Source organism: Lepidochelys olivacea (assembly GCF_965140295.1).
Source record: "Lepidochelys olivacea isolate rLepOli2 genome assembly, chromosome: 13".
Taxonomy (NCBI): domain Eukaryota; kingdom Metazoa; phylum Chordata; order Testudines; family Cheloniidae; genus Lepidochelys; species Lepidochelys olivacea.
The window spans coordinates 18,561,339-18,587,167 of record NC_140423.1 but is presented as its reverse complement, the minus strand read 5'-3'; the positions used below and the strand labels follow the sequence as shown (position 1 = coordinate 18,587,167).

The 25,829-nt window shown below is 38.1% G+C and overlaps 2 protein-coding genes and 1 long non-coding RNA gene across 12 annotated transcripts in view; 1 reads left to right on the top strand and 2 right to left on the bottom strand.

The window, feature by feature from the left end:
- NCOA3 (nuclear receptor coactivator 3) overlaps positions 1 to 25,829 on the top strand; it is a 168,459-nt gene that overhangs the window by 135,752 nt on the left and 6,878 nt on the right. For 8 of the 10 annotated variants that reach the window (XM_084645751.1, XM_084645753.1, XM_084645746.1 and 5 more), the window contains 15 exons: positions 1,032 to 1,220; positions 1,456 to 1,557; positions 2,354 to 2,494; positions 6,774 to 6,921; positions 7,605 to 7,993; positions 8,368 to 9,248; positions 11,061 to 11,196; positions 12,815 to 13,009; positions 13,541 to 13,777; positions 17,046 to 17,172; positions 17,975 to 18,146; positions 19,307 to 19,603; positions 21,171 to 21,275; positions 21,777 to 22,005; positions 23,823 to 23,997. In XM_084645751.1, the coding sequence (XP_084501877.1) occupies positions 1,032 to 1,220; positions 1,456 to 1,557; positions 2,354 to 2,494; positions 6,774 to 6,921; positions 7,605 to 7,993; positions 8,368 to 9,248; positions 11,061 to 11,196; positions 12,815 to 13,009; positions 13,541 to 13,777; positions 17,046 to 17,172; positions 17,975 to 18,146; positions 19,307 to 19,603; positions 21,171 to 21,275; positions 21,777 to 22,005; positions 23,823 to 23,997 (3,523 nt within the window). The remainder of the gene's footprint in view (positions 1 to 1,031; positions 1,221 to 1,455; positions 1,558 to 2,353; positions 2,495 to 6,773; positions 6,922 to 7,604; positions 7,994 to 8,367; positions 9,249 to 11,060; positions 11,197 to 12,814; positions 13,010 to 13,540; positions 13,778 to 17,045; positions 17,173 to 17,974; positions 18,147 to 19,306; positions 19,604 to 21,170; positions 21,276 to 21,776; positions 22,006 to 23,822; positions 23,998 to 25,829) is intronic. The other 2 variants (XM_084645754.1, XR_014713850.1) reach the window with 2 other exon arrangements.
- Positions 4,224 to 9,057, bottom strand: LOC311529639. Its single transcript, XR_014713851.1, has 3 exons — positions 8,997 to 9,057; positions 8,785 to 8,894; positions 4,224 to 6,076 (listed from the first exon to the last, which is right to left on the bottom strand). It is a non-coding gene; the product is annotated as an uncharacterized lncRNA (long non-coding RNA).
- The window catches only part of SULF2 (sulfatase 2), a 253,203-nt gene continuing 246,061 nt past the window's right edge, over positions 18,688 to 25,829 (bottom strand). Inside the window, exon 22 of the mRNA XM_084645759.1 lies at positions 18,688 to 19,042. Within this exon, the coding sequence (XP_084501885.1) occupies positions 19,036 to 19,042 (7 nt within the window). The 3' untranslated portion in view covers positions 18,688 to 19,035. The remainder of the gene's footprint in view (positions 19,043 to 25,829) is intronic.

Below are 25,829 nucleotides of genomic sequence, written 5' to 3'. Positions count from 1 at the left end.
GCCTCCCCCCGCCCCATACCAGCTGTGGTCCTGGGCTGCCCCCTGCCCCAGAGCAAGATTTAGTCGGGTATATAGTACAAGTCATGGATAGGTCACAGGTCCTGAACTTTTTGTTTACTGTCTGTGACCTATCCATGACTTTTACTAAAAATACCCAGGACTAAAAGATAGCTTTAATTATACATGAAAATTTATCAAGAATAAAGTGAAGTGTGACTTTCATGGATAAACTATTCCTGAATAACTCTGGGGGTGGACATGCTTATTCTGGAATAAGAGTGATTTATTCTGGAATTGCTTAATACACTTCAAGTAAACTACTTCAGAATAAGATACTCTAATCAGGAATAGCTATTCCAGAATTCCTCGTGAAGATAAGCCCTAAAATAATGTTACACAAATTCTCTCCACATCCTGATGACGTTCTGGGAATCTGTTAACAATTCAACTTTGAAGTGTGTCTCCCCATTTTGAAGCAGAATGATTAGGTTCTTTAGACCTTTTGCATTTCATGCGGAAGCTGCCTTCCTGAATTGTGTAAATACTGTAGTTTTAAGCAAAAAGCTGATAGAATGGTTTCAATTAATATCTTATAACTGTGTTGCTAGACAGCTGAGGTTTGAAGTCAGTGAACAAATCTTAACAAATGTTTATGATTTCAGAGGATCAGTATGGGAACTACCTGCTCTTTTTTTTTTTTTTTTTTGACAACAGAATGACTTTTCCACTCCCTTTTGACTGAGGCTGAACATACCTTAGAGGGGATGGTGTTCTTTCAACTGGCCATGAAGAACACTATCCCCAAAATATCAATATGATGACCTTTAACAAATCTTTTAAAAATGTTACGGTATCTGAGCTTCAAAAATAAGAGACCGGGTGGGTGAGTTAATATCTTACCTCACTCACTTTCTCTCTCTAATATCCTGGGATGGACACATACAACAACACTGCATATTTCAGAAATCAGGCAGTTAAGAATTAATTTTATTTTAAAATCTTTGTAAACTTTTATGATTATTTTCTTTTAGTTAATGGAGTTGCTTGGACCAATGAAACACCTAGACAGAAGAGCCATACGTTTAATTGCCGCATGATGGTAAAAACATCTCATGATCTTTTGGATGATGTGGGCGGCAACCAGGATTCACGTCAGAGATATGAAACCATGCAGTGTTTTGCTTTATCTCAGCCAAGAGCTATGATGGAAGAAGGGGAAGGTAATTTTTCTACAGGAAAATCCTGTTAATATATGTTAAGTAGTAAGTAACTATAGTATGAAGCCTGGGGTTTCAGAATTCATATTTTGAATAATTTAGGCATTAAATGCAAAATCCTCAAATCTTGTCCCCCATATTATGCCTTTATCTTAATATTGCAAGAGTCCTGCTCCTTTATAAGAAATGTAATAATAGAATAAATAGGACACAGAGGAAAATAACTCTTTCATTGCAGATTTGCAGTCCTGTATGATTTGTGTGGCACGTCGTATCACTACAGTGGAAAGGGTATTTCCAGCAAACCCAGAAAGCTTTATTACGAGACATGACCTTTCAGGTGAGAAATATACTTGAGGTGAAGGTAATGGATGGCTCTTCTTTGTTGTTGTTTTTATTTTGTTTTGTATAAAGTAAATTGTTGCAAATAAGCTTTAATACGTGAAATAACTAGTACTACTTATATTGTTGCCTCTCTTCTTTTAACTAGGTAATATTTCAAATTATTTACATTACATCTTCCTCTAATAAACACTTTAGAAATACTTCTAATCATATATCAAGTTAATGAAGATTCATTGAGATAATTTCTCCTTTCCTTCTGTAACATCATGAAACCTTTATAGTCTGCTGTGTTTAAATATTTAAACACATTTTTGGGCAGTTGTTTTTTCTTTCAGATGCCAATCACCTGCAGCAACTATTGATTTCAGGTGTAGTTTGTTATAATCTGTGCAAACCATGCCCTCGGCGTCTCCTTTCGGTTGCCTAAAACCAGGGAAACCCAAAATTGTTATATGCTTTTGAGAATTCTGGCATTAACCTCTGGGTGCCTCTATTTCTTTATATGTAAAAATGATATGGTAATAACTTAGCTCACTGGGGAGTTCAGAATTTATGTTCATAAAGCACTTTGAGATTTTTGCATGGGAGGCTTTGTGTAAGTAAAAAGTTTAGATGGATGCTTAGAAAACTACTTCAGTGCTTAGATGCTACAGTGATGGGTACATTATAAAAACATAATATAGACTTTATTTGGTGACTTCTGAAATACTATTCTGTATTTTGAATATTAGGATTACATTTTAAATGATAGGGACTCTATGACTATCTTAAGTTTTTCTTTCCTGTAACAGGTAAACTCGTAAACATAGATACAAACTCATTACGGTCTTCTATGAGACCTGGCTTTGAAGATACAATCCGTCGGTGTATTCAAAGGTTTTTATGCCATAATGATGGACAGTCCTGGTCAAACAAACGCCACTATCAAGAAGGTAGCTCAGATTGCAGCGTTCAGTATACTGTGTCTCTTGCTAGTTGCAATTTTGTGTGTGTGTGTGAGGGAGAGAGAGAAAACCACTAAACTCTGCGATTGTACATGCTTTTCCATGTCTTGAACCATTGGAAAACGTTCTTTCTATATTTATAAACTGAAGGATGATGAGATCTCTAGTAAGGAATGTCTGGTGTAGCAGCTGCCTTGTTGTTCAAGTATGTCCATCGGTGTTTGACAGTTTTTATGAAATATATGACAGACATTCCTGTAGATTACCTTACCTGTTTGTCCACAAGACAGGTACAGCTGGAAAGCAGCGTATTAAGCCATGCTTCCTTAATGAGCTGCTAGCATGGCTGTACATAGATTGGAGGGGTCCACTTTTAGCAAAAAAAAGCATACAGTAGTTCATTTGTTAGCTTTTGTCAAGAAGGGCGATGTGCCTATTATGAAATAGACTGTGACCTGAAGAAGAGCTCTGTGTAAGTTTGAAAGTTTGTCTCTCATCAAGAGAACTTGGTCCAATAAAAGATATTACCACACATACTTTGTGTCTATGACATCAAGTCATTTTATCTAGTTCTATGAATAGCCCTTAGTTGGTAATGTCTTTTGGTCACTAATTACCTTTGTCCCATTCATATGAGAGCTACAGATGAAAGATCACATTTAAACCTTTTCCCCTCCATGCCAAATAATCTGTTTAATAATAAAAATACCTAGTTCCTACTTTGATTATAGAGTTCACAGTGTTGTACAGCATATTACAAAGGAATTAAATATCAGTATCCACATTTTACAGATAGGAAACTGATGCACAGAGGTGTAAAGTGACTTGCCCAAAGCCACACAGCAGGACAATGACAGAGTTGGGAATAGAACCCAAGTCTCTTGAGTCCTAGCCTCATGCCCAGTTCTAAACACTGAGAGCTAGGATCTCTGTGATGCAGACTATGAAGGGACTGAGTTTCCACACAATTTTTAGAGTGACTGTATTGTGTATGACACACAGCAAGTTTAATTCTATAGAGAGAATAAAAATCTATTTATGTGAACAAAGCAAAGATGTAAACATGCATAAAGCATGTGTGTTTATAGAATAAAAATGTAGGAGTTTGTTTCAGTAGGTTGTTGCCCAGTCTCCTTTTCTGTAGCTGTAAACTGTACCTATAGTGAGATATATGAAGCCCAAGTACTTGGATTTGGACTCTCAGTTCAACTGCCAATACAACTTGTCACTGCAAAAGGGAGTCTGTCCTTTTGAAAATTTTAATTTTAATGGGGCGAAGAGAATTAATTATATGTTTACCCAACTTTGTCTGGGGAATTCTCAGAGACGCAAGCAATTTTAAATAGCTAAATACTAGAGTTGGCTGAAAAAAATGGAATTTCCACCCTTCAGGAAATTCTGAGACCAAATTTGGGACAAAACATCAAAATCTTGGAATTTTCATGAGATGACCTTATTAGAAACATTTTGTTTTGATTTATACATTACATTATAATTTACTATAAAACAGTCAAAATCAGATGTTTCAACCTCATTAAAATGAACTGTTTAGATAATTTCCTATTGAAAATTTCTATTAAATCAGTAAGTTCCCATGAAACATTTGAATTTTTCGATGAAAGTTGTTTTATTGGAAAAATGTGTACTATCTCTGATAGATACTAATTATTGCATCACATTTGAAGGTGATTTGAAGATTGAAATGTCTAAACCTCTTTCTTGGAATCAAAGCAAACTATTGATAAATGCATCAGCATCTTTAGAGTTCTGACAGTTCTGTGCAGTCAGCACAAAAAACTGCAGCAAAAACTTTATTAAAAAATCGCCGACTGAGGAGATATCTGAGCCATTAGCGATTGTCTTTGAAAACTCATGGAAGACCGGAGAAATTCCAGAGGATTGAAAGAGGGCAAATATAGTGCCAATCTATAAAAAGGGAAATAAGGATAATCTGGGGAATTACACACCAGTCAGTTTAACTTCAGTACCCAGAAAGATAATGGAGCAATAAGCAATAAATTTGGAAACACCTAGAAGATAAGGTAATAAGTAACAGTCAGTATGGATTTGTCAAGAACAAATTATGTCAAACCAACCTAATAGCTTTCTTTGTCAGGGTAACAAGCCTTGTGGATAGGGGAAGCAGTAGATGTGGTATACCTTGACTTGAGTAAGGCTTTTGATATTGTCTCACATGATCTTCTCATAACAAACCAGGGAAATATAGTCTAAATGGAGCTACTATAAGGAAGGCTGGAAAACCATTCCCAGAGAGTAGTTTATCAGTGGTTCACAGTAAAGCTGAAAGTGCATATTGAGTGGGATCCCTCAGAGACCGGTCCTGAGTCCGGTTCTGTTCAATATTTTCATCAATGACTTAGACAATGGCATAGAGAGTACATTAAGGGCATGGCTACACTTGCAGATGTAGAGCGCTTTGAGTTAAACCAGCCTTCGGAGAGCGCAATAGGGAAAGTGCTGCAGTCTGTCCACACTGACAGCTTCAAGCACGCTGGCGTGGCCACATTTGCGGCACTTGCAGCAGCATTGGGAGCGGTGCATTATGGGCAGCTATCCCAGCATGCAAGTGACTGCAACATGCTTTTCAAATGGTGGGTGGGGTGGAGTGTGACAGGGAGTGTGTTGTGTGTATGTGGGGGGAGAGAGAGTGGGTTGGGGGGGGCTGAGAGCATGTCAGCATGCTGTTTTGTAAGTTCAGACATTACAGACCCTTCCCCCCTCCCCCCCCCACAGCATTCCACACTAATAGCTTGCTTTGTCTCGGAGCAGATAAGCAGCCAGCTGTCAGAAACGGAGCTTTCAAAGGCCATATCCGCATTCCTGCAGCGATTCAAAAACAATGGCAAGGGTGGCCACTTGACTTAAGGAGATTATGGGACATTTCCGGAGGCTTATCAGAGCGCAGTAATGCAACACCTCGTTCACACTGGCGCTGCGACGCTCCAGCAGGGGGCAGCAAACGTTATTCCACTCACCGAGGTGGAGTACCAGCAGCGCTGTAGCCATGGAGTCAGAGCACTCTACGTGCCTTGCCAGTGTGGATGGGTAGTGAGCTAGTGCGCCCGGGGCTCCTTTATTGCGCTGTAACTCTCAAGTGTAGCCAAGCCCTTACAAAGTTGTGGATAATACCAAGCTGGGAGGAGTTGCAAGCGCTTTTGAGGATAGAATTAAAATTCAAAATGATCTGGACAAACTGGAGAAATGGTCTAAAGTAAATAGGATGAAATTCAATGAAATTCAATAAGGACAAATGCAAAGTACTCAGTTTAGGAAGGAAAAATCAATTGCACACATCAAAATGATAAATGACCGCTTCGGAAGGAATACTGCAGAAGGGCATCTGGGGGTTATGTGGATCACAAGCTAAATGAGTCAACAGTGTACCACTGTGTTGCAAAAAAAAGTGAACATCATTCTGGGATGTAGTAGCAGGAAAGTTGTAAGCAAGATACGTGAAGTAATGCTTCCACTCTACTCCTGGCTGACAAGATCTCAACTGAAGTATTGTGTCCTGTTCTGGGCACCGCATTTCAGGAAAGATGTGACAAACTGCAGAAGGCCAGAGGAGAACAACAAAAATTAGTAATGTCTAGAAAACATGACCTGCAAGGAAAGATTGAAACTATTGGGTTCAATTAGTTTGGAGAAGAGAAGACAGGGGGGGTGGGGGGGATTTTTCAGGTAAATAAAAGGTGGTTACGAGGAGAAGGGTAAAAAATTGTTATTGTTAATCTCTGAGAATAGGACAAGAAACAATGGGCATAAATTACAGCAAGAGATGTTTAGGTTGGACATTAGGAAAAACTTCCTAACTGTCAGGGTAGTTAAGCACTGGAAGAAATTGCCTAGGGATGTTTTGGAATCCCCATCATTGGGGATTTTAAAGAGGAGGTTAGACAAACACCTGTCAGGTATGGTCTAGATAATACTTAGTCCTGCCTTGAGTGCATGGGACCACACTAGATGACCTGTTGAGGTCCCCCTTCCAGTCCTAAACTTCTGAGAGTCTATATTTTGATTTGCTGTCTCTCCGCCTCCCCCGCTTTAGTCTTTGGGAACTGTAGCAGTATGTTCCAAGTCTTTGGATACCCATGTCTGTTTTATGTCTGCTTTTAATGTTGTTTTTCAGCATATTAATCTGTTGAGTATTTTGTTCAACCATTATAGTAAAGTTTACATAAATTACTTGCTCTTTGGGATCTGAAATACAACGGGATTACCACTGTGCAATTGTTTTTCCTCACAGCTTATATGCAAGGCCATGCTGAAACTCCACTGTATCGGTTCTCCTTAGCAGATGGTACTATAGTGACAGCACAAACAAAGAGTAAACTGTTACGAAGTTCAGTAACTAATGACCGTCATGGATTTGTCTCCACCCACTTCCTTCAAAGGTGAAATTAACAATGTTCATCTGGCAGATTTAAATATTGTAGCTTTTTGTATTGATATTTGATGCTATATAACAGGAGTTGCCAAACTTATTGAACTTCCAAGCTGCATACAATAATCTTCACTTTAACTGTAAAAGAGCTATGTATGGCTAACAAGCCACAGTTTGGCCACTTCCTGTGACTTGTCCTGTTGATTGCAAGACTAATTGAAAGGCACTTTGGAAGTAGTCTGTGCCTGTCACTGGAGAAGTGCTCCCAGCTTCTGGTCAATGAGCAGTTGAGATTGTTGATGGCAATACTAAACTGTTTCTTCTGTGACGAGTGGAGTGCTGTCATTCATTGACTCGGGGAAGAAAGTGATACAAGAAGGGTGATGTTCAAAATGATAAATGCATAAATCTAAATAACGGCCAGAGATATAAAATGCTTTAATGGGATAAGATTGAGTTCCCCCATAAATTAAATGACCTTTACTCCTTTATACTATGTGAATGAATGAGCAGTATTGCCACTAGATGACTCAAGTTTAGTGTGACCTTTGTGGATGGAGCTTGTACATATCTTGCTAATTTTTTTCAGTGATTATTTGATAATGTTATCAATTATCTTTATGTGGAACTTGATTCCTATAAAGTTTTAAATATTTTTCTGTGGGGTGGGGTGGCGGGATGCTGAATTTGCAGAGAACAGAATGGATACCGACAAAATCCCAACCCAGTGGGACAAAACATCAGAGCATCTACAGCTGGAAGCACAAATTCTGTTGGTGCTATTATGAACATGTCACCAGGTCAAAGCATGCCAATGCAGAACAGGAACTATGGCATGGGAGATCCCAGTGCGATGGGACAGATGAGCGGCATTAGATACATAGGTCCTGGTAATATTGGAACCATTAACTCTGGACCAGGAATGCAGTCCTCTCCTTATCAAAACAGCAATTATGGGTTAACTATGAGTAGTCCACCACATGGTAGTCCCAGCTTGACTTCCAGCCAACAGAACTTAATGATTTCTCCTAGGAATCGTGGAAGTCCAAAAATGGGTTCACACCAGTTTTCTCCAGTTGCAGGTATTTTATTTTTGGTATAAACTTTTCTCTAGGGTTTGCTTTTTGCCCCTTTTTATCTTAATTTTTTGTTCTTTTTAATATATTATGGTCTTATAACATCTGAACTACTATACCGTAAGTGTAAAATACCTAATTTTATGATGAGGATATATTTAAAGGTACAGTAATTAGTGCTAATTTTATGATGAGGATATATTTAAAGGTACAGTAATTAGTGGTACAGTATTTCTTGTTTCTGCTATCTGTATTTCATTTCTTAATGTGCATGCTTAAATAGACTTATTCAGTATGTAATGGTTACCTGGCAAATAAAAAATCAAATGTAGATATTACTTCTGTTATATAATAACTCTAACAAAATAACTCTGATACAGGTATGCACTCCCCAATGGGATCTGCTAGCAACACTGGCAACAACAGCTTCTCTAGCAGTTCCCTTAGTGCCCTTCAAGCCATTAGCGAGGGGGTTGGAACTTCCCTTCTATCAACGCTTTCCTCACCGGGTCCAAAATTGGATAATTCCCCAAATATGAATATAGCTCAGCAAAGTAAAATGGGCAACCCGGACTCAAAGAGTCCTTCTGGCTTGTATTGTGAACAAAGTCAAGTGGAGAGTTCTATGTGCCAGTCAAACAACAGGGACCTCCTTAGTGACAAAGACAGTAAAGAAGGAAATCTGGAAGGGTCTGAGAGTCAGAGGGGACCAAATGAAAGCAAAGGTCATAAAAAGCTCCTTCAGTTACTCACATGCTCCTCAGATGAGAGAGGGCATTCTGCATTGTTAAACTCACCATTGGAGTCTGGTTGTAAAGAATCTTCTACCAATGTTACAAGTCCCTCAGGAGTCTCCTCTTCTACATCTGGAGGGGTCTCTTCCTCATCAAACGTGCATGGGTCCCTGCTACAAGAAAAGCACAGGATTTTGCATAAATTGTTGCAGAATGGTAATTCTCCAGCAGAAGTAGCAAAGATCACAGCTGAAGCTACTGGTAAAGATACGTACCATGATTCCAGCAATACAGCCCCCTGTGTAGAAGGAACTATCAAACAGGAACAACTGAGTCCTAAGAAGAAGGAAAACAATGCTCTACTCAGATACCTACTAGACAAGGATGATATAAAGGATCCACTATCAAAAGAAATGAAACCTAAGGTAGACGGTCTGGACAATAAAATGGGACAATGCAGTAGCTCCACTATTCCTACTTCAAGTCAAGAAAAAGAGATTAAAATAAAAACAGAACCTTCTGAAGAGGTAGAGTATTTAACCTTGTACAGGAGTTTTGTTGTTGAACTCACCAATATTTTTCTTATTAGAGTTAACAACCAAAAAAGGAGACCATTCAATTTTTGTGTATGATTATTTCCAAAACAGTACTGTGTAACCACAGCATAAAAACATATGTTTAGTTTTATGATAGTTAACAAACTACATTTAACTTGAACAAGAGTATGTATTGTAACAAAATGTGCTATACTGGAGTTCTTTGAATAATATTAGTGTTGAGCTATCAAACAATTAAGGCAAAGTATATTTCGTTTATTTTATTTAAAATTAAATCTTTAAAATTGGCAATTTTTACATAGCATATATTTATTTTCATGGGTCATTTGGAAATGAAGCTGCCAGCTGACTCAATAAATTAGTTGTGAGTGCTACAGTAGGAAGTAAAAGAAAATGAACATAAGTGGAAACTATCCATTTTCTATATGCAATTCAGTTTAAAAATGTGGGGTGCTAGTTTCTCACACTGGATTTACACAGAGATGATTCCAGTGACGTTGCCCTTGATTACATTGGTGTAAACGTGAGAATAATGCCAGTGAATCCTGTAAAGGAAGTCTATAACTGAATATATATTATGTGACTTCTGCTTTTCAGTACTTGAGATGTTTAAAAAAATCTTCGGGAAGTTGGGGAGGAAGTGCCATCAAACAACTTGAGTTACATGTACATACAATAGCCAAAGCTGATTCTTTAAAATGTTCCGTACAGGCAGACCCCTATGCCTGAACGGAGACCCATTTGGTCTTCAAATGTTACTACTTATCACAATTTAAAACACTATTTGAAAGTGTTCAACTGTGTTTAAATATATCTGAATAGATGCTTTCATAATCAACAGCAGTTGAATTTAGGCCGTGATCCTGCAACTGCTCTGCCTGGGCTGGCTCCTTATTGAAGTCAGTGGTGCTCTTGGTAGGCACAGGGGCCTTGTAAAGCTCTTCAGGGAAGGACTGTGTATTTCTGTACAGTGTCTAGCACATTTTGGGAACTACTGCAATATAAATAATGTTGATTATTCATAGGGCGGTTTTTCAATAATCATTCGAACATCTTAAAAAATGTTTTACATTTCTTAGTGACCACTTACTAAAGGTCGATGCAAACTAAACACTTTATTGCCATTGGAGTTTTCTGTACCATATATGAAGACAACTGCTATGTAGCTTATATATACATGTGCTCTTTAAATCTCTGAGAATTATGGAACACCTGTATGGTGAGGTTATCATCTAGCAAACTAACATAGATCTATTTTGTTCAAACTGTGTGATTCAGGGACAAATTTTCAAAGAAAGGTAGCCATGCAATTACCCTGCAAAAGATGTGCCTAATTTGCACATGTGGTTACTGTGATTTGTGTGCACAAATTATCAATTAGGTGCACTGGTATTGGCATGTACAATTATAATAATTGTGACTATGAAATAAAGTCATGCCCGTAGTGCTTTGCTTTACCATTCAAACTTTTGAGACTAATGCAGAGAAGTCTCTCAAATTTGAGATGCTAAAAATATTTGCATTCAGGTGAATTTTTTGTGTATCTACTTTTTCCCTGAGGTTTTGCTTTCCCAAAACCAACAAAGCAAAATGCATTAACTAAATAGTTGAATGATGTCTGAAGAATTCTTTGGAAGTCAGCATTAAGTCCTGAAATGTCATAACTGAACTAAAGCATTTGAGTGTATATGTTGCTAAGGGTTGTTAAGACTTGTGAGGGGCTAAATGGAAAGTTAAAGGATGAACAATGTGAGAGTAGTATTGTTTGTTTTTTCCTCTTAGATGAGTGGAGACTTGGATAATTTGGATGCAATACTGGGTGATCTGACTAGTTCTGATTTTTACAATAATGCTGTGTCTACAAATGGGAGTAATCTTGGAACTAAGCAAACATCATTTCAAGGAAATGCCCCATTGGGTAAGAAAGTTCACTTAATTCCACTTTTCTGTAAAGTTAGGGGTTATTGTGTGATTTGCTTTCAATGTAATGTACATTTAACTCCTTCTTTGCTTGGTGAATGTTTTGTTTCTGATTTGCTAGGAAATCAGTCTACAGGAATAAGTCATGTGCAGGGCTAGTTATCCATTGGTAGATTGTATTTATATAATTAGCATGAAGAAGTATTATGAAATATCAGAGGACAATGAAAATCCCTTTTCAGCCAGCATCTGATTTATACTAAATTATAAAAATTGATACAGAGCTGTGTATCTGAATTGTGGGCCCTGCCAATGGCATGTCCAGACTCTAGCATTACAAAGAGCGGCTTCAAGAACTTTGTGTTCCCTACAAATGTTGAGCAAAGTTAACTTCTCTTCACTTACCATCTTATGGTCCTCCTTGCACTTCTCTAATGTTGCACTCTAGAAATCCACATATCAAAGACAGTGGGAAAATATATTGTTATGAATTGGGGCAATTGCAGATTAAAAGAAGCTTGCAGAAGGCCAGGGAAAGACTGAAGGATGAGTGGCAAGCTTCTGATTTGCCACTGCGCTACCCAGATACCTTCAGGCCTGCACCATCTAATGAATACTCCAAATTTTATTTCTAAAGGGCTGACCACCCCTACCAGTAGGGGGAGTGGGAGGGAAGGTGAATGTTACTTGTGGGATGACATCATTACCACCATCGCTGTGTTCTATATCTGTCTCAATGCATAGATACTATAGTGATAAGCACATTACAAAAGCTTAAAACAGATATCTCCTGGCAAGTAAGTTTACTCCTATGGCTAGTAGATGTCTAGTATATTTTTCAAGCTCTCCTGAGGAGTGTCAGAGATGACCAAATTTCATACTGGAGGTGGACCTTGTGGGTCTTTCTGTTTGCTTTGAGGCAATAATTCGTGCATTTCAATGTATGTAACTGGTATATATATCATGGGCAAACCAAAGAGTAGGAACCAGTATGGGTTTTGATAGAGCAAGTTGGTTCCAGGTATTACACAGTAGGATAAGGGTGTGTTAGCAAAAGAGATGTAACCTGAATGTGAATAAGGCTGGAGAGCCCAATGGGATTAAGATGCTTGAGAGAATTGTAACTTTCTAAGGGTGAAGAATAGAACCTTGCTTACAGTTAAGATTATTACGAAAGGTGAATTGTACACTTACTTTGGAAGGACAGTACTTTCCAGACACACACCAAGTTTTGTGAGAATATACGATGTATAAAATAAGAACTGAAGACCAACACCAATATATCAAGAGGCATGCACAGTGATCATGAAATTGTAATACAGTATATGCCAGGAGAACACCTAGACAAAGAGTCCTAGACAGTAGTTTAAAATGTTTGATCATATTACACTTAGGGTCCAAGAACTTGTTTGTCTGGAGAAAGTTCAACTAACCGTATTTTCCAGTCATGGCTCATCTGCAGGGACAAATGCCTAAATAAAAATAACTATTCATGGCTTGTTAAATGTGTAGTGTAGTTGCTCAAAAATAGATATAACTTGTATAAATCATCAGTAGGACATTCTGTTTCTTGTTTAAAGAGGTACAGTTGAAAACATCTTTTAATTCTTTAACAGGTATGAGAAGTCCCCAGTCTGTGCAGACTACCCGTCCTCCTTTCAACAGAGCCATGTCTTTAGACAGCCCTATACCTGTGGGTTCAAGCCCTCCAGTGAGGAGTGTCAATGCATTCTCCATGTTACAAAAGCAAAACATGATGGGTGGGAATCCAAGAATGATTGAGAACCAGGAAAATTTTGGATCAAACATGGGTTTGTTGATTACATACAAAGAGATCTCATTATAATTGAAAATATTGTAAAATTTTATGTGTTTGAAATTAGTTAAAATGTGAATATATAAGAATGAGGCATGTTAATCTTTAACATTTACCATCTAAATCATTAAACTGATTTTAAGTAACTATTATTGCCCATAGCTGGAGTTATTAGGTTATAGTTATATCTAGTCATCTGTTCTACTGGGACTTTGTTTTAGCTGAATTATTAAAAAAAAAACTGTTTTGAAATACTGAAGTGTCTTTTTAATGTGTGGTTGACCAGATCAGTTTGTGAGAGCAGCCAGTCAAAAAATTTAATATTCTTAATTTTGGCTAAATTAATATACTTGTAAGAAGTAATGAAGCCTGCCATGGCCAGATTTAATAGGAGTTCAGTAATCTGTTCTCTGCTCATTGGCTGTTGTCAGTGTAATTAGGGAGAAAATAGAAATGGTTCCAATAACAAAACTTATCATAAGTTCTATAGGAGAAATAATCTTTTATATACTCTTCATTGTACTAGGTGGACCCAACAGAAATATGGCTATGAATCAGCATTCAGCAGGAGACTGGGTTTTGCCAAGCTCAAAGGTTAACAGACTGGAACCTACAAATTCTGGTTCAATGGTGAGACCAGGACCAGATTATAACCCATCGCTTCCCAGACCTACAGTGGGTGGCTCCATGCCTGGTTTGCCCATCCGGTCTAATAGCATAACTGGTACAAGACCAATGCTACAACAGCAAATGATTCATATGAGTAAGTTCTTTACATTTGTATAAACCTATTTAATAAAATGCATAGTTGTTTGTTGATCAGGTACTGAAATTAAAAGGATCTTTATTCTGAATGCCAGGATTTACATTCAAAGACAGTTAATTCCTCGAGGCAAGCTCCATATTTCCTCTTGTGCTTGGAAAGTGCCAGGCACACTGTAGGAAGTTCCTTAATCTTAATGAATAATTTCAGACTAAGGAATTCCATATTAGTTAAATTAATTAATTCATTTGTCCATATGTTTGCTTATATTTCCAATTGGAGGTGTTGTTTTTCCTATCACGCAAAAAAAAAAAAAAAAAGAGTTCATATATTGATAATCTAGCTCTATATTCTTGTTGGAGATGGCTTCTACATATTCCCGCCTGTGAAATGCAAAGTTCTAGGAACTGCTCTATAGTTAGCTGCAGGTGTAGGGACTCTGTATCAGGAGTTTTAGGAAATCTAGGTTAAAACAAACTACTATTTTAATTAGTAATAGTTATTGGTTTTACTAAAAAAAAAAAAAAAAAGAGGAGTCCTTGTGGCACCTTAGAGACTAACAAATTTATTTGGGCATTTATTTATTTGTTAGTCTCTAAGGTGCCACAAGGACTCCTCGTTGTTTTTGCTGACGCAGCCTAACACAGCTACCACTCTGAAATTGGTTTTACTAGTATGTAGATAGCTTTTCAGGTTATCAAAGGTAATTGTAAAAAGCTTTTTTTTTTTTAAATTTTCTGCACTATCATGCACTTAAGTTCTTGGACCTACTATGGCTATTTTCGAGGGTGTCATGTCTCATATAGCACCTAAAGACCTATACGAGAAAGACCAGATTTAAATGGTGATCTCATGCCCTTTTGTCATCCTAAAACTAGCTGATCCAAGAAGAAATCATAAACAGTGTTCAGAAGATGCTTCTTTAAACTTGACCCATATTGGTTCTTAACCACTTGGTACCTGATCCTCTCATTGCTGTTTCCCACAGGGCAGAATTGCCCTGCATTTGCATCCAGATTTTTTATCAAAAGTAGTGTCTGAGTTTCATGTGAACAAGACTATTAATGCCCTTTTTTTCTTTTTAAAACATGATGCTCATATGACAGAAACTAAGCTTCATGCCCAAAATGTTAAGTGTGCCTTAAGTTTTAATTAAGATAGAACTCAACCATTAAAGAAAACTTCCATGATTTTTGTAGCATTTTGGGGTCAGTGTAAAGGAAATGCCATTTCCACATTGCACCTCTCAAAGTCAATTGGACTGGACCCTCAAACTTGTTATACTTCAGCGAGGGTTAGTACCCAAGGGTCTGAGGGCTCACACCACCAGGGCTAAGGCAGGATCAGTGGCATTTCTCTAACATTTCCATCATAGAAACGTACTGCCTGAAGTTTTGTGTGCACCTTTTTTTCAGCCCTACTGTCTCAGCTTGACATTGGGATGTGATGCTCAATTTGGGAGGACAGTTCTGCAGTTCTTGTTTAATTAGAACATCTTGCTGGAAATTGTATTTCTAGTGAATTCTTATAAGTGGAAATATGCAGAATACTGCGGAGTTTTGGGAAAAGTATTGCTTGTTGGGACAGCACAAATGCCCCCACACTGCACTGTGTGTTTGGAGATGTTAAATGGTGATGTGATTTCCCCAGCCGTCTCAGTTCTTTCTGTTAAAAACCAGAATTCGATGAGAGTAGAACTTCTGGTAAGAGGGAAAGGTGAATGGGTAAGGCAGAAGCAACACACTCAAATAACCAGTTGCTGATAAGTAACTTATTTTGTACTTGTCTTTGGAATGTCACGTGTTCATGTCACTATTACAGTGCATGATTGATAGTGTCCTGACTTCATTGGCAAGAAGAGCGGGTTGGATAAAAATTGGTTTGTTGTTTAAATAAAAAAAGTTTTTTAATTTAAATCAGTTTTTAATTTAAATTGAATACAGGTTATTGCAATAAAATCTAAACTATTCAAAATTAAATTTGAAATTATGACAATCTATGTTAAGGCCTAAACTTTTATAATCTATTAAAATTTAAATTAATTATATGAGTAATATTAAGCAGTACTTGTTTGTTGCCAAGTTTTAAAGAAAGTCAAACCACTGAGCTGGTGGAAGTCACAGTGTGGTGGAACCAGAATTTGTTGATGTGCTAAACCAGCTTTTGACAGCAGTAGCCTCTTCTACAGATGCAGAGAAAATATCTTCTTAATTTCAGTTTATTCAACTAGTTCAGTTCAATATTAGCTCAAAGTTAAGAAGCCAAATGTGAGTTGCAAAAGCAGGAAAGCTTGTTATCCTTTTCCTCTTCCAATCTATTAATAAAATCTGGGTCTGAGAGGATGAGGTCTACTAGTTCTAAAATCTTGAAGGTCATGGTAACTATAAACAATCAGTTTAGTTCACTATCTACAAACAATGCTTCCTTTGGTTAATTAATCAGTTTTAAACGCCAAACATATTTTCTCATGTATCAGCATATTTAAGGTAGTTTTATTTAACTAATAAAAATACCATTTTAAAATGCTGGTTTTTTTTCATGTTTAATTGAACTTTAATTTTCATCCAAATAGAGCTTGACACAAATCACAAGTAAAAAATTAATATTTTAGTAAATAAATGACTAATTCACCATTTTCTACCATAATAAAAGTGTAAACATTAAAAATCTGAATAAATGTAAATTAAGCTAGATAATTGCTTACATAAATGTGCTTAGATATAGTGTATTCTCCTGGTTAGCAAGAAGTAGCACCAAATTTAGTGTAAAGGCTAGATTTAGTTGCAAATCAACATGTTTTAATGGTTACCAACCAGTGACAGTTAACATTTCTTTAGGAAAATAACTAAAAAATTCAAATGCAAAATGAGATTAAAATTGATTATTTAAAATAAGGTTTCCTGCTTGCTGATTTAAATCATGAATAAAATGGGGATTTAAATCTTTGATTTAAATGAACCCACCCTGAAAAATCACTTTTGAATTTTATAAGGTTACTGCATTCTTATTGTTCCTATTTGGGACTGATTTTAGAAATCAAAATCCTATCATGTAGAGAGCAATAGCTCTAGTCCTTCATATCGTGTGTGTGTGTGTATGTGTGTACATGCTGTTTAAAGTATTTAGTTCTAATTAGACTGTTAACATATTGAAGTTACCAGCATAACACACAATCTGTAGAATCACAAACTTTTATTTCCCATGTAAAGCAGGATGTTAAATTTTACCTTTGTTTTCAAAAAATAAAAAAATTAATTTTACTTCACAGGGCCTACTGAGATTAATATGGGTATGGGAGGTAATCCTTACGGGCAACCAGGACCATCTAACCAGCCAGGATCATGGCCTGACAGCATGCTCTCCATGGAGCAAGGACCTCGAGGGTCACAAAACAGGTAGGGTTTAGAATGGCTGACGAAAGCTGCATACATTGAATATGACTAATCACTGCTACAAGAAGAGTTTAAAAATTGGAATAGTATTTGTTCTGTTATATGACTTTCTGAACCCATTAAGTGCTTGCAGAGCCCTTTGTTCCATGAGCAGTGGGCACCAGCTGACACAGAAGATTCATCAAAAAATGGGCCTGTGCCCTAACAGAACACTAACACCACCACCAATATGGCTTACAGCCGATGTTAAAATAACCTGGTTTAACAGCTTTGAGGATAATTTTAAGCTGTGTTTTAATTGTTTTAAATACATTTTTATAAACACATACATGTATATAATATGAAAATATATGGCAGTGCCACATAAGTTCCTAGAAGTGAACTTTGAAAGTTCTTTTCTAACTCTGAAAATTTCTCATCTCTCTTGCTATCATGGATTCGTAAACTGATAATAGTTGGATTTGATAGGTCTTTTCCATTTTAGTGCATGCATTAATGGACTTGGGAGTAAAGACTTCAGGCTTGTCTACATTAGCAGTTCATGGCAAGCTAGGCTGTAAATCTACCGTGCTCTAGCTTACTACCTCAGCTTGCCATGAACTATGTATTTGTGTAGACAAGCCGTTAGTTTTTGTTTCCAGCTCTGCTACTGGGACATTGCCTGTATCTGTTAACCTTTATGCCTTAGTTTACCCTTCTGTAATATGGGTAATACTTACCCATTTCTGTAAAGTTGTTTGCTCTCTGCAGGTGATATATGCCACATGTTTTTATAATTAATGGTTTTAAACTTGTTGCTTTATAGACAATTAGTTAGAAGTTCTTTGGATGATTTCTTATGTCCACCTCCTAACATGGAAGGCCAGAGTGATGAAAGGGCTCTTTTAGATCAGCTGCACACGTTGCTGAGTAACACAGATGTCACAGGACTGGAGGAAATTGACAGAGCATTAGGAATTCCTGATCTTGTAAATCAAGTAAGTAACCAAGAGGTTTTTAACCATTTATTTTCCTGCTTTCTGTATGATCTTGGTACTTGGAAAGTGACTAAAAAAAAGCATAACATCTCAACCTTTTAAAATCTGCTTCATGAATCCCTCTTTGATGAAAAATACTAACCAGTATTCGTTAAACATTATACCAAAATAACTTGTTTTATGTTTTTCAAAAAATATTACACGTAAGAAGGTGCCATTTTAGCATAACAGACATGGATATATTCCAATTCCTGACTACTTACAATATTAACACAAACAATTATATATTACTATTTATTCCTGTTAGCACTGCAGAAGTAGCACAGCTGTGGGAGAGTGAATTGGATTCTTGTGATTCATGCATCATCTACAGAGTTCAGATTGGAGAATACTTTAGTGGCAATGATGTGCAAGTACAAAAGAACTCAGTATGGCTTTCAGATCCCAGACTGAGTTTGCATGGCTGGCTGTTAAAAATATAAAAAATATTTTTAAAAATCTTGTAGAATGAGCACACTTGATCTGGAAATCATTCAGAAACAGAACCCTGTACTGTCCTTTTTACAAAGTCGTTTTTCAAAGCAAAATTACACTTTAAACTACAAAGGCACAGGCATCGACTTTCCAAAGTGCTGGGAGGTGGGGGTTCAAACCCTGGCTCTGCCCCAGGGCCTGCCCCCACTCCACCTCTGCCCTGCTTCTTCCCACACAGTTCCGCCCCCTCCCCGAATGCACTGCGTTCTTGCTCCTTTCCCTTCAGCCTCCTCCACGGTGCGCAACAGTTGATTGTGGTGGGCGGAAGATGCAGCGCTGATCCGCGGGGCCTGCTGGCGGGTGGGAGGCACTGGGGTTGTGGGGGAGCTAGTATGGGGCTGGAGCAGCCATGGAGTCAGCACCTATGACAAAAGGAGCAGCCTTTGTAACTATTCTGTGTGTTGGGCTCTTCAAAAGTGTTTTGAAAAGTCATTTTTTATTAACTATAATCATCACTTCAGACAGATAAGACTGCAGGAAGTGAAAACCAAGGCAAATAGCATTCTACAAATGCCACATTTTCTGTTCAACAATGATCACAGTCTTTTTTGCTGGATCATTTGATGTATTAATTTTATGATTACTTCAGCATTTACTACTTGTGATATATTCTTTGTCTGTTAAAGGGGCAAACTTTGGAACCGAAGCAAGATTCATTTCAAGGTCCGGAATCTGCAGTTATGATTGACCAGAAGCCTCCATTATATGGTCAGCCCTATCAGGGGCAAGGGGCAGCAATGCCAGGGGGTTTTACTAACATGCAGGGACAACAACAATCCTTTAATTCAATGATGAATCAGATGAGCCAACAGAGTAATTTTCCGCTGCAAAGTATGCATCCTAGAGCAAGTGTAATGAGACCCCGAACCAATACAACAAAGCAGCTCAGAATGCAACTCCAGCAGAGGCTTCAGGGGCAGCAGGTAATCATTGCTTTTGTGCTTTCACTTTTGTCTTATTCCAAAAGATAGAAAACTTTGTTGCAGTGGAGAGAGAGGTATAGTGAATTATATTGCTTCAGAAGAATAAAGGGAACATAGAAATTGCCATATCCGTTCACATGAGAGTTGTCTAGTCAAACATCCTGTCTGACAGTGGCCAGTACCGGATACTTTAGACTCTAGAAGAAAGTGCAAGAACCTCAGTTTGGTCAACGATGGAATAAGTTGCCTATAGGAGATGTCTCTTCCTAGAACCTCCCAGTTAGAGGTTGGTTTGGCCCTGCAGTACAAAGGCTTATATTACATCCACATTTTTGTTCTTTTAAAAATAATCCTATTTAATATAACTCTGGATGATCTCATTATCCATGCAAATGTCCAATCTTTATTCAGAGTCTTGTTAAGCACTTGGCCCCAGTGAGTTCCACAGTAAATATATCTGGGTTTTGTTTTTTAAGGCATAAATACCTTTTTAACTTTAACTTTTATTGTTTCAAAACAATGACTTCACAAATATTAAAATGTGCTATTATCTACCAGTCACTCCCTCTATGAATAGAGGTATTCAGATATCACTTGATCTGATTGTGTTAAATAAAATATAAGTGAATGGTGGTGGTACTTTTTTAAAGTATTGTTTGTTCTCCCTTATGAATCTGATCCATTTTAGATACCCTGATGTTATGGTGATAGGCACAGTATAAGAAACTAGATAGATTTTAACACTGTGCCGAAGAAGTGCTGGTTTAAAAAGGTTATCTGTTGTCTCACCGTTTTGATTTAAATTGAAATATTCTGTTAAGAAATGTAATTTGTATGCCTCAGTCGAGTAAAACCTTTATTATCCATAAGTCATTGGGGAACCCTGACTATGTTTTGAATAACAAAAGTATCTGATAGCAGATGAAATTTTTATTGTAATAAATGTAAAGGGTTGTGACCAAGTTCTGGATAATAGGGAGTGTAAGATGATAGAGGCTGGGAGAATTAATGTACTGGTTTATACTATAAAAGAGTGTAGTATTCAGCACTTCCCACCCTATACCTTTCTTCTTGGCTGTGCCATGACATTGAATCAGGCTATGGCTTTATGGAGCAACTGTCATGTCTTTTTATAATAGTAGCTTTAACAGTATCCACCCTTGAAACAGAGTTGAAACCTGTAGTTAATTATATTTTGGAACTTAAGAGTATAAGCGTTGGTCTACTATACTGTGCTTCAAATAAGTTTGGTTATAAAATATTTTATGAGATAGTAAAGCCTTTTAATGCCAGGCCACTTAATTTGAATGTGTGAATAACAACTGTTCATGTTCAAGTTTAAAGATTAAGCTTTTATGTATCTAACTAGGTAAAAACACTAATCTCTGGATTCTAGATGGAAAAAAAAATTACATTTGCAGAAAGGTGGTTTCTTTTTCTTTTTCCCCCCACATAAACAGTTTAGCTGTTATTTGGTTTGGTTGTTGTAGCCTGGTGTTTTTGAAGATTCCTATTTGAAGCAGATTAATACAGCCCACTTACACACTGTTAATAATCTTTCCCTAAGTTTTTGAATCAGACCCGTCAAGCACTTGAGATGAAAATGGAAAACCCAGGTACTGGTGGTGCCCCAGTCATGAGGCCAGTCATGCAGACACAAGTGGGGTCACAGGTGAGTAATCATCGCACTCACCCTTCTGAAATAGCATGTTGTAAAACAGCAGGGAACAAACATGTCAAACACACGAATTATAGAATTCAGGCCTTCTCTCATAGTTCCACAGGGTATATTTATTTTCTTTGGTGGCTCAAGAATGATCCTCCTTATCAAGTGGGTATAACCCCCACAATTCTGAAATTGCAGACTTGTGGGCACTGGTACCTGTGGTCTGTTATGATATGCTACAGTTGCAGAGTGTAAGTAGTATTTTACCCATACGAAATGAGTGGTAAGAAAAGAACATCCTGCATTAGCTTTTAGCATGAATAAGATAGTTTAATACAAACTTAACACTGCTGGCTGGCTTTCATTAATGTGAATTCCATTGCTAGCCCTTGATGTGCTGGGTCCTGTGGGTACAAAATATTTACATGGATTGATTCTCTGGCATGCCTTTAATTTTACTTGTTAAATATCATCCAATACATTTTTTTTTGTTTGTTTGTGGGGTAGCAGCAAGGTTTTCTTAATGCTCAGATGGTGGCTCAGCGCAACAGGGAGCTAATAAGTCATCATATCAGACAGCAGAGGATGGCAATGATGATACAGCAGCAACAGCAACAACCTCAGACCTTCAGTCCACCACCAAATGTGACTGCCTCAGGAAGCATGGACAGTTCTCTGGCAGGTCCCCCAATGGCTCAAGTTCCTTCACAGCAATTCCCATATCCGCCTAATTATGGTACTGATGCTAACATTTCAACTCTGTCTCTCCCTCACTCCATTTTCCCTTTCTTCCATTTATCTCATCTACCTAAATATTCCAGATCACAGTGAGGCTTGGGATAAAAAATTCTTATAAGTGGGTGGGTGGGTGGATGAGGGGTTTTCAGAGATCCTGAACACGCTGTGTAACCAAATATTATTAAATGGAACTCTCTCTGTCAGAGTGCAGGGAGGCTATACAATTATTTATCCATAGTTGAACATTTATTTCCCATACTAGCCATGATTTCATCAAATATACATGCAAGTCATTTCTATTTGTGAAGATACAGTATAAACAATGAGAACCCAAGAATTTACATTATCATTGTTTGGTTATTTTCCAGTATCTATACAATTGTTATGCAAAGCTTTCTGGCTGCTGCTTCCAGAATTTGCCATATGCTGCCCATAATAAAAATGGCTGCTTCAGCTTCCCCTTCCTGCAGATATATTAAAGCTAGTGAAAGTTAAAGGAAATGGAGAGGATTAGGATGGCTAAACCTTTGTTGGTTATAGACAGTCTAAGCACAGTGATCTCCAGTATACAGAGTGCAGGGATGAGAGGAGAGTGTAGGGAAAGCTGTTAACCTGTGTAGCTTGTTTCCATCCTGGGGTAAAAAATTCCTTAGAATTTTTGTTTTAGGTTTCAGCATTTATTCAGCCCAGGAAATGGTTATTACCATATAAAATAATAAAAAATTAAAACACTGTTAAATGTGCTGCCAATGAGCTTCCTGTTTGTTTACTATATAATTAGTTTATCGATATATTGTTTCCTGATGTAACAGATTCTATTACTTTTCCTCCCCTCCCCCCTTTCTGTTCTGATAACTTTCTTGCCTGGATCATTCCATACTGTCATGATTTCCATAGAGCTGTTCAGTAGTTCATTCATAGAAAGCAATGAATATTTATTTGAATTCATGCAGCATCTATATGTACCTACTATCTGGCTTCCGTCAAAATCCAGTTTTGACAGAGAAAAGTCATTATTGTGAATCCAGATACATAATCCCAAGTAAATTCCCTAACCTGTTTGCTACAGAACACTACAGCAATTTATGTGACTAGCGTTCTGCAGCATTCTCTTAAATGCAGATATTTTATTAGAATATGAGACATTCCTGATACAATTAAATGATTAAATTACCAAGATGGATATTGCATATTATATTAACTCCTTATTTGTTAGCTAATTTGTCTCATGCACACCTATGATACTGTATACCAAGGAGGAAAATATCTTCTGTTTTTTTTCACACATGAATTATGAGGAAAATGTAAATAGCTCCCATTTCAAGTATTGGAGGAAAAACTTTTGAAACACTGCTGAAAACTTAAGGAAAACCAAAAATATCTTGTTATAAATCATTTTGCTGATATAACCTATATGTGTCTTTGCCCTTCCCTTTTGCAATATTACTGAGACTATTTGCAAAAACAGGATTTTATTGCTAAAATGTTTGTTTGCTCATGCTGCTTATTTGTCACATTGAGTTATAATTTGATATCACAGCTAGTTGCTGTGGAAAGAATTCTGAGTTCAGATGGGCAATAAGCTGCAGAAGCAAATGAAGTTTTAAATGTGCATGTGAGCACATACAAATCTAATGTGCATGTAAGGGAAATGCAGACTAGTGTTTAAGAACAATTGTAAATTCCTGAGGGTTCAGGACTCATCACGCTTGTTAATGTGATGAGACATTTTTCATCCTCCATTGCAAGGAGATAGACTAAAAATGCTTAAAGATGACAATGAGCATCTGCTTTGTTTGTTCTTTGTCTTGTAAGGAATAAGCCAACAACCTGATCCCACATTCAGTAGAGTAGCAAGCCCTCCCAACCCAATGATGTCATCAAGAATTGGAGCCTCCCAAAATCCCATGATGCAGCACTCTCAGACAGCAGCAATGTACCAGTCCCCTGAGATGAAAGGCTGGTCATCAGGAAACATGGCCAGGAGCAGGTGAGCAGGAAAGACTTAGGTCAGTGTTTTTCAAGTGTGACCTGTGATTTTGGGTGTCCCAGTTTAAGTGCCAAATTAAAACACTTCAAAGAGACCTGATTTTCAGAGGGTGGATGCTTAGCACTTTCTGAAAATCCTGGATGAAATCTTGGCTCCATTAAAATCAATAGGAGTTTTGCCATTGATTTCAGTGCAGCCAGGATGTCACCCCAGGTCTCTTTTAAACTCTCTGAAGTTGAACACCAAAAATCACTAGTTGCTTTACAAAATCATTACCATATTTCTTAAATAAACACGCAGAATCTCTAAGTGTATGTGGTAAAAAAAAGCTAAGTAATCAAAACCTATATTCATGTTAGTCAACGCAATAGATGTTAGTGGTTTACACACACACATTTGTAATGAAAGGTATGTGTGTACATGTATGCCCACACATAGTAAAAATAACATTAAGGTTCTAACCCAGTGGTGGGCAAACTATGGCCCAGGGGCCACATCCGGCCATCCAGACATTTTTATCAGCTCTTGAACTCCCACTGGGAAGCGGGGTTCGGGGCTTACCCCACTCTGGCGCTCCAGCCAGGGAGCAGGGTCGGGGTCTTGCCCCACTCCGCATGGCTCCCGGAAGCAGAAGCATGTCCCATCTCCGGCTCCTTCGCATAGGGGCAGCCAGAGGGCTCCATACGCTGCCCCCGCCCCAAGCCCTGCCCCTGCAGATCCCATTGGGGAACTGCAGCCAATGGGAGCTGCAGGGGTGGCACCTGCGAACAGGGCAGCGCACAGAGCCACCTCGCCGCACCTTCACATAGGAGCCGGAGGGGGGACGTGCTGCTGTTTCTGGCAGCTGCTCGAGGTAAGCGCTGCCCGAAGCCAGCCCCCCATAATGCCTCCCATGCTCCAATCCCCGCCCCAGCCCGATCCCCCTCCTGCCCTCCGAATCCCTTGGTTCCAGCCCCACTCCAGAGCTCGCATACCCAGCTGGAGCCCACCCACCCTCCAACCCCCAATTACATTAGCATTCATGGCCCGCCATACAATTTCCATACCCAGATGTGTCCCTTGGGCCAAAAAGTTTGCCCACCCCTGTTCTAACCCAAAGATGCACAGGCAAGGAGATTCTGACTTAAGGTTTCCATGAATCCCTTGTCCCCTCAATGCTAAGATTAAAGGTTTCATGGGAATCTTTAAGGAACAGTATTTAGGCCAGTAAGCTTAACTTTCTATCATTTTTCTCATCTGCAAAGTCTTTATAATTCTTAGGGCTTGTCTACACTTACCGGGGGATCCATGGGTGGTGATGGATGCATCGCCGGGCGATTTAGCAGGTCTAGTGAAGACCCGCTAAATCAACCGCAGCTCGCTCTCCTGTTGACTCCTGTACTCTACCGGATGGAGAAGAGTAGGGGGAGTTGACGGGAGAGCGTCTCCCGTTGACATTGCGTAGTGTGGATCACGCGGTAAGTAGATCTAAGCTACGTTGATTTGACTTATGCTATTCACGTAACTCAAATTGCGTAGCTTAGATAGATTTTTCTCTGTAGTGTAGACAAGGCCTTAGTGTATTTGGTGGGCTTTTTACCAGTGTTTCAAAGCTTTCTTGTTGTTTTTTGTGTTGTTTTCCATGACTTAAATACACATACACACTTCTTATTAATTAGCAGTGGTGAGAAAGGAAAGATAAAGTATACGTTTCACCAGTACACCAGTCAACGTGAAATTGTCTTCCATTTGGAATTTTGGCAATGATTCTTTCAATGTAAATCATCTAGAGGGACATCTACTGGGAATATAAATCCACTGCATGGCTTTGTCTTTTGTATTCTGCTTCAACC